We start from the raw sequence: 8907 nt of genomic DNA on the forward strand, positions 1-8907 counted from the left end.
ATGCAATTCAGTGGTTTTGGCATATTACATTATTTTTAAATTGTGATAAACATATATAACAAAGTGTGCCATTTTAACTTTTTTTTTTTTTTTTAAAGAAATAGAGACTGGGGTCTTGCTATGTTGCCCATCCTGACTTTGAACTTCTGGGCTCAAGAGATTCTCCTGCCTCAGCCTCCTGACTAGCTGAGACTATAGCCCGACTAATTTTTACCATTTTTAAACATACTGTAGCTCAGTGACATTAATTACTTTTTCCATGTTGCGCAACCATCACCACTATCTATTTCCAAAATATTTTCATCCAACAGAAACTGTAGCTATTAAGCAATAACTCCCTACTTCCCCTTCTCCTAGCCCCTGGGAACCTCTGTTCTACTTTCTGTTTCTATGAATTTAACTACTCTGCGTACCTCACATAAGTGGAGGTAGTTGTCTTTTTGTGCCTGCCTTCTTTCTTTAGCACAATGTTTTCACGGTTCATCCATAATGTAGCCTGTATCAGAATTTCGTTCCTTTAAATGGCTGCATAGTATTCCATTATATGTATATATTATTTCATTTATCCATTCATCTATTGGTGGGCATTTGACTATTGTAAATAGTGCTGCTATGAACATTTGTGTAAAAGTATTTTTTTGAATGCCAGTTTCTAATTCTTTCAGTTCCACCTAGGAGTAAAATTGCTGGGTTATATGGCAATCCTACATTTAACTTTTTGAAGCAGTTGATTCTTATTTTTTAGGACGCTTTCCTCCATGTGTTTGTCATATCCTGGTGGGCCCAATGGTGCCTTGCACAGGGCTGGGCACCAGGAGCTGAGCCCGTGTGCAGTGGGTAATGGAGAGCTGCCCCTCACCATCATGTGCTCAGAGTCCTCCTGGCCCGTTGTCCTTCTTTTCTGTCTGGTTGGCCCCCACCGCTCTGACCTGTCCATTCTGTCCCCAACAGATGTGCCCGTGGAGAAGCTGGCCGCCATGCCAGCCTTGCGCAGCATCAACCTCCGCTTCAACCCACTCAACGCCGAGGTGCGCGTGATCGCCCCGCCACTCATCAAGTTTGATATGCTCATGTCTCCGGATGGCGCAAGAGCCCCCCTACCTTAGGCCACCCTCCTCATGCCCACCCAGCAAGGGACAGAGGCCACTGGCCTGGAATCCTGGAAGGGAGGGAAGCCCATGGGAGGCCAAGCTTGGGGGCTGGGGGAGGGTGGGCCGAGCAGCGCGTGGTGGGTGGGGTACAGCTGGTCTGGATAGATAGCTTACAGCAGTAGTGGGCTCTGGAATGCCCAAGGGAAGAGGCAAGGTGGGGCCTGCAGCCTGGACTCAGCACTCACAGCTGCTGTGCAAACTCAGGCAGATCTCCTGCCCTCTCTGAGCCTTGTCACTTGAAAAAAAGGGACCCTTTACCTCCTTTGGGCTCCCTGGAGGTTTTTAAGCAGTACATGCCTCCAAGTTACCTCCAGATCAGCAGGCACAGGTGGGCATTGCTGGGTATTTTCTGAGCCTCTGTGAGTTTGAGACCTTGTTTTTAGTGCTAAGAGCCAGTCGCTGCCCTGAGAAGAGAAGACAACCTCCATCTATTTATTGCTTCCTGAGAACTGACCTGGATGCGGCCCTCCGCAGGGCCTGATCTTCAGTCCTGTGGTCCCTGGACTGGCGGGAGCCTGAACTAGGAGTCCTGGGAGAGCTGTGGTGGGAATATGGGCTGGCACTGCTGCGGGGCAAGAACATTCACATAGGAGCCCGAGGACTGGCAGGCTGGGAATGGGGAGCAAGTCTCTTCAGCTCTCTCATTCCCCACAGTTAACAAACTGGCAGGGTGGGAAGTCCTGAGTGCTCCGTCCCTCTAGCATCACTCCTGAGCTGTAGGAGAGGTGGTCCAGAGAACAGCAGAGCCATTTGCACCTGCGGCTCCGGTCTAAAGTGATTAGATGGCCACCCTCATCACCGTCCCATCAGCAGCAGCCTGGCTGCCTTGTCATGGCCCCCTGGGGGCAGAAGGCGCTGTGGACACCGGATTTGTAGCCAACCAGCTCCCAGGCCAACGCCCAAAGCCCTGATGACCTAGTTCTTTTGAGGCCCTCAACCTGGCATCTTAGGGTATGGTCAGGCAACAGGGTGACCAGCTGTCCTGGTTTCCCAGGACATGGAACTTTCAGTGCTAAAACTGGGACAGTACCTGGCAAGCGGGGATGTTTGGTCCCCTACCAGGAGAGGGCCTGGGGCTCTTGCTTCCTGAGAACACCTGTGGCTTGAAGAACCTTGACTGCTTGGTCCTCAGGTATCTACCTCCCACCTTCTCCTCATCTGTGGAGCAAGCCGACTCAGTGCCCCAGACCCCACCTGATCTGCACCTTCGTTTGAATCTCCGGAGGCACCTGAGACCCCAGGGCTTGAGGCAAAGCCAGGCCACCCAAATCCTGTGTCCTGTGGACGAGTGGCTACTTTACTACTCCTGAGGCTAGATGTTGAGAGCTCAGACCACTGGTCAGAGCAGTAATCCCTGCTCAGAATGCTCCCAGTTCCCCCGTCCCTGCCCAGGTCTCCTGTCTCTTGGCAAGGAACTGATAGTTTGGGCCGTTGTTGGGCCATCACTGAGCTGAGTGCTCAGTATCTCAAGAGACTGTTATTCTGCTCACATCCCAGGGCCTGGTTGGTCAAACTCTTGGCAAAGGGTTTTCAGGATGAGGAAGTCAAGACAGGATCTGCAGAGCTACCGAGTTCATCGGTGGGTGTTGGGGGCAAGTGGGGACTGAAGTCCTGTCCAGGCTGCGCTGGCCCCACCTGCCTTGTGTCCTGGAGTGGGGTTTCTCCTTGTTGAAGATGAGGCATGCTTCTCTGATGTGCACAAAGGCAATGTATGACCAGAGCCTTGCAACTCACAGTGTGGTCTGTGGACCGGCAGCGGCAGTGACACCTGGGGGCTTGTTAGGAATGCAGAGTCTAGGCCTCACCCTAGACCTCCCGACTCAGACCCTGCATTTTAGCAAGACCCTCACCTGATTCCTATAAGCACTTCAGAGTTTGAGAAGCAAGGACCTAGGCTGGGGATGTCCTCCGAGCAGAGGGTGAAGTTCTCTCCCTGCCACTTGCAGGGAGCCGAGGCTGTGCTCAGCCTCCTCCCTAACCCAGCCGTGGGAGGCCCTTGGCCTGTTAGATTGTTTCAGAGTCTGCGTGGCACTCCTGAGGAAGGGAGTGACCTGCAGTCACCAGGAGATGAGGGTTAGGTGTGCCTGGCCCTCCAGACTTGACCTTTCTGGTTAACCCCTGCATGCCAAGCTGCCCGCTGTCCCAGGTCCCTCACCTCAGGTCTGTGAAGGGGCAGCTTCTGAAAGTTGTTTTCTCCTCTGCTTGGAGAGTTAGTTTGCCTTTGTCTGTCTCAGAAAGTGTGGGCAGCCACAGAAGCCCCCAAATCAGAGCTCACAGTGAGTGAGCCCCTAAGCTTCAGTCTGCAATAAAGAATGCATTGGTTTCATCTGCCTGGTTGGTGTTTGATTCATTCTCACTGTATGGACCTCCTATCGCCTGGGCATCTAACCAGCCCACATGCAAGAGGGGTGCCCTCTTGTTGAAAGCACGAGGTAAAGAAAGTTGGAACGGTATGAAACGTGGATTATTCACAGGTGGGCACAGGTGCAGCCAAGCAGAATTGGTGCGTGCTCCCCAGCCGCGCTGCTGCAGGATGGCTAAACATCAGGGGGAAACTGTGTTTGGGAAAGGATGAAGAGACCCGCTATCTCCACATTTCTCCCTTACCAGTGCCAGAAATTACTCCCTTAGTAATTTGTTCCCCTGAGTCCATGGTTCTCAAAGAGGGGTCTCTGGGCCAGCAGCATCCACAGCACCAGGAAGTTGGTTAGAAGTGCAAATTGTTGGCCGGGCGCGGTGGCTCACGCCTGTAATCCCAGCACTTTGGGAGACTGAGGCGGGTGGATCACGAGGTCAGGAGATGGAGACCACGGTGAAACCCAGTCTCTACTAAAAATACAAAAAATTAGCTGGGTGTAGTGGCGGGCGCCTGTAGTCCCAGCTACTCGGGAGGCTGAGGCAAGAGAATGGCGTGAACCCAGGAGGTGGAGCTTGCAGCGAGCCGAGATCACGCCACTGCACTCCAGCCTGGGCAACAGAGCGAGACTCCGTCTCAAAAAAAAAAAAAAAAAAAGAAAAGAAATGCAAATTGTTGACCCCACCCCAGATGTGCAGAATCTGAAACTCGGGGGTTAGGCCCAGAACTCTGTTTTAACAAGCACTCCATGTAGTTCCGATGCTTGCTCAAGTTAGAGAACTACTCCTCTAGGTTCAATGTTAAAGTCAGGTTTTACTTTTTTTAAGTCTGAGAGGCCAACTTAAGTTTGCCTTGAGCTTTAGGCCAGACGCTCTATTGTTTATTATTATTATTATTATTATTATTATTATTATTATTATTATTATTTGAGATGGAGTTTAGCTATTGTTGCCCAGGCTGGAGTGCAAAGGCGTGATCTCAGCTCGCTGCAACCTCTACCTCCCAATTCAAGCAATTCTCCTGCCTCAGCCTCCTGAGTAGCTGGGATTACAGGCACTCACCACCATGCCTGACTAATTTTGTATTTTTAGTGGAAACAGAGTTTCACCATGTTGGTCAGGCTGGTCTCGAACTCATGACCTCAGGTGATCCACCTACCTCAGCCTCCCAAAGTGCTGGGATTATAGGCATGAGCCACCACTCCTGGCACATCCATTATTATTATTATTATTATTATATTATTATTATTTTTGAGACAGAGTCTCACTCTGTTGCCCAGGCTGGAGTGCAGTGGCATGATCTCGGCTCACTGCAAACTCCACCTTCCAGGTTCAAGCGATCCTCCTGCCTCAGCCCCACTAGTAGCTGGGATTACAGGCACGTGCCACCATGCCTGGCTAAGTTTTGTATTTTTAGTAGAGACAGAGTTTCACCATATTGGCCAGACTGGTCTTTAACTCCTGAGCTCAGGTGATCCACCCTCCTCGGCCTTCCAAAGTGCTGGGATTACAGGTGTGAGCCACTGCACCTGGCCCCATTATTTTTACTTAACAAACACACATAGAGCTTAGCGGGTACTAGCCAGTGTCTTAGCGCATTAGAGATATTAACTCATTTAATCCCTGTAACAATCCTAGCTAGCTTTTGTGATTTGGACAAATCTCTTTTCCTCTCCAGGCCCTGTTTCCTATCTGTAAAACTAAGGAGCTGCACCAGGAGACCCCCAAGGGCCTTTTCAGAACTCATGTGGTCACTATTTCTCAGCTCCTGAAGGCCCTGTGATCACTTAGAACTGTCCCCTGTGGATTAGCCTGGACTCAGGCTGCTGGCCTCCCCCACCCCAAAGGTCAGAGGTCACAGAGAGGACTCCCACCTGCGTAGTTTCCTGTTGAAGGATGCCTCACCGAAAACATCACCAGATCCACCTGTTAATCAGGTGAAGCTGATCCTACTTTTCCTGCTCGAACTTGACAGTTTTCCTAGCGTGTCAGACTGGGGAGGACAGTCAGGAAGTGATGAGAGATTCCAGGACAGTCAGGAAGTGATGAGAGATTCCAGAGTTTGGTTTTAGGTGGGACTTTGAATGCAGAGAAGGAAACCTTGATTAGGATTGGGTAAAGATCAGGACATAGTTTAGGATCGGTGGACACAGCAAGGGGGGATTTTGAGGCAAAGGGTTCAAAGAGTCTTGGCGCGTAAACTCTCTTTTGATGCGATTAAGAGTTGATCAGTTTGATCATTCTGATCAATCACTTAAAGCAAATGCTTTAAATGATTCCTTCAGAAGGCCCCTGGAACGAACAATAAAGTTATTTACAACTTTGTCTTCCCAGGCAAGAGTTTCTAGGACTAGTACTGTTATGCTGGAAAAGACGGTGGGGTAATGTAGACAGGAAACTGTGGGGCTACAGGATTCTAATTGTAGTCTCACCCAAATACCACGTTGTACCCCAGAGCCCCGCTTTGGATCTGCTCTTCACACGAGATGTGCCCGTCCCTTCGCAGAAAGACAGCCCTGGGAAGCGAGAAGCAGTTCCTGACAGGGCGAGAATTGGCAGCTGCCCCAGAAGGCCTGGGCAGAGTCCTGAGCCAGATGTGAAGGGCAGGAAGGGCGGGCCTGGGGGAAGAGCGTGACTCAGGTCACTGGGCAAGAAAACCTCTCCAGCCCATGAGCAGCCAGGCCGTGCTCTGACTATGTGTCTCCAGGCCAGGCAGGCTCGATCCATGCCTGAAAAGGTAACACAGCCCAGCTGCATTAGGTCCAAGCGGGAGCACCCCTGGAGCTCCTAGTGTTTATCAGCACCAGCACCAGGCAGGCACTGGTATGTGGTTTTTGTTTGTTTGTTTGTTGGGTTTTTTTGACATGGAGTCTCACCCTGTTGCCCAGGTTGGAGTGCAGTGGCGTGATCTTGGCTCACTGCAACCTCTACCTCCCAGGTTCAAGTGATTCTTTTTTCTCAGCCTCCCAAGTAGCTGGGACCACAGGCGCCCACCACCACGCCCAATTAATTTTTGTTTTTTTTGTTTTTTAGTAGATACAGGGTTTTGCCATGTTGGCCAGGGTGGTCCTGAATTCCTGACTTCAGGTGATCTGCCTACCTCACCCTCCCAAAGTGCTGGATTACAGGTGTGAGTCACCTCGCCCGGCCAGTGTGTTTCTCGCTTATTGTTTTGTTTTTTTTTTGTTTGTTTGTTTGTTTGTTTGTTTGTTTTGAGACGGAGTCTCGCTGTATCGCCCAGGCTGGAGTGCAGTGGCCGGATCTCAGCTCACTGCAAGCTCCGCCTCCCGGGTTTTTACACCATTCTCCTGCCTCAGCCTCCCGAGTAGCCGGGACTACAGGCGCCCACTACCTCGCCCGGCTAGTTTTTTTTTTTGTATTTTTTAGTAGAGACGGGGTTTCACCGTGTTAGCCAGGATGGTCTCGAACTCCTGACCTCGTGATCCGCCCATCTCGGCCTCCCAAAGTGCTGGGATTACAGGCTTGAGCCACCACGCCCGGCCTCTCGCTTATTGTTAACATCACCCCTCTTGGTGCCCACTCTATGGATGAAGAAACAGGCTTAGCACATGACTAGGAAGGAGCAGAGCTGGGGTTGGTTTAAACTGGGTTGCAAGTCCACGGTCTTTGCTGTGAGCCCCAGGCCCCTCAGGAGGCCGGCTTGGACTGAAGTGGTTGATTGCTTTCTTCAGCTGGCACGGTCCTTCTCCCAACCCATTCCTGTGAAAAGACCTCTCTGAAGCTTTACTTCCCTCATCTATAAAGTGGATGCCAACACTGCCTTCCCTAATCCCATAGGATTAAGAACAGGTGACAAAGGTAAGTGCATCAGCGTGGTGCCCAGGTCACACACCAGAGAGTTTCCTCTCACATCTGCTTATGCCCACCCTTGTGTGGGCACAGCTTTAGTGCCCAGATAAAAAGCTCACCTCTTCTCAGTGCCATGCAGAGCTGCGTGCCACACATACCTGGAACTCATCTGGCCAATGGGAGATTTAGTCCCACAGAGGATGAGAAGATTGACAGGTCCCCACTCCCTCCATCTTCATAGTTCAGGAATCTACAGAGGCTCTGTCTCAGGCCTTTGAGGATGATGAAACACTCAAGGTGTTGGCTGGGAGCCAACTGAAGCCCTTGCTACCCTATGTGTGTACATCCAAATTAATGCCTGCAGAAGCACCTGGGGCACCCTGCTTCCAGGAAGCACTTAAGTTGGGGTGCCTTCCAGGGTGCACTCTGCAGGACTGCCTCAGTGCATGCCTCCAACGGGTGTCACTCACAATGCAGTCTCAGTAACTGGCACCATTTGCATAGAAAACTGTGAATGGGCCACCTGGCGCTGTGCTGGGGCTGGTGCTGCATCTCTGGACTATTTCCAAGAGAACCAATCATGGGAGCTTTCTCAAATGCAGATTACCAGGCCCACATGAGCCCCATTAAACCAGACTCTGAAAGTAGGACCCACACCTCTGTGGGTCCCTACCTATTCATCCTTCACACAGATGAGAGACCTTCTAAATCCCAAGTCTCTCATCTGCTCCAAGCCCTGCCATGGCTCTCCACTTGTTTCAGTATAAAAGCCAAGGCCTTACCATGGTCTTCAAGTTCTGGAGTCATCGCCCTCTGTTACTTCTGTGGTCTCTTTCGTACTCCAGACACACTGGCTTCCAGCTGGTGCTCCAGCACCCCGCATGCGTTCACGTCTCAGGGCCTTCGCATGTGCTCCCCACAGCCCTCACACACCCACCGAGATATTCCCATGACCAACTCCCTTATTTCCTTCAAGTCTACTCAAACCAAGGTCTACCCTAACCACCCTACTGCGGCCTGCCCCATTGTACTCCTGTCACTTTTATCGCCCTTAACCTGCTCACCGTTTCCTTTATCTATAGTGCTTCTCCAATATACGCTATAATTTACTTATATCTGTTGCTTCTTGTTTGTCTACTCTCGCTAGAATAAAATTCCTATGAAGGAGGGATCTTTGTCCTTCTCGGTTTCTGCTGTGTCTCCAGCACCTGGAGTGACGCCTGGCCCATAGTGGGTACCCATGTATGTTTACTGAATGACTGAATGGACAGATGGTTGATGTGCACTGATGCTTGTGGGCCTCTGCTTGTGAGAGAACTGCCGTGTGGTATCCACCTGCCTTAGTTCAGGTCCCTGTGCTCACCAGCAGAGTCTGCTTCCACAGGACTGAAAAACAGCAGGAAGTATTCCTCATGTTGGTCTTTCCAGACACTTGCAAGCCATGGTATTGTGGCTGGGGCTTTTCCTAAGTGGAGTGGCCAGGAGTCGGTGTACGTGAGCTGAGAGAGAACAGTCAGTCCCCAGTGCTGCCCCTTAGCCTGCCACTGTGCCTGAAAGCCCACCAGGATGAGACTGCTGCTGTTGATGAGGC

The 8907-nt window shown here is 51.0% G+C and overlaps 1 protein-coding gene across 6 annotated transcripts in view; it reads left to right on the forward strand.

Annotated features, from left to right (window-relative positions):
- Positions 1 to 3477, forward strand: part of LRRC20 (leucine rich repeat containing 20) — a 91252-nt gene extending 87775 nt beyond the window's left edge. For all 6 annotated transcript variants that reach the window (XM_007963173.3, XM_007963176.3, XM_007963170.3 and 3 more), the window contains one exon: positions 952 to 3477. In XM_007963173.3, coding sequence (XP_007961364.1) covers positions 952 to 1106 — 155 coding nt within the window. In that variant the 3' untranslated portion in view covers positions 1107 to 3477. The remainder of the gene's footprint in view (positions 1 to 951) is intronic.
- Positions 3478 to 8907: the final 5430 nt, after the last annotated feature.

The sequence above is a fragment of the Chlorocebus sabaeus genome, chromosome 9 (assembly GCF_047675955.1).
Source record: "Chlorocebus sabaeus isolate Y175 chromosome 9, mChlSab1.0.hap1, whole genome shotgun sequence".
Taxonomy (NCBI): Eukaryota; Metazoa; Chordata; class Mammalia; order Primates; family Cercopithecidae; genus Chlorocebus; species Chlorocebus sabaeus.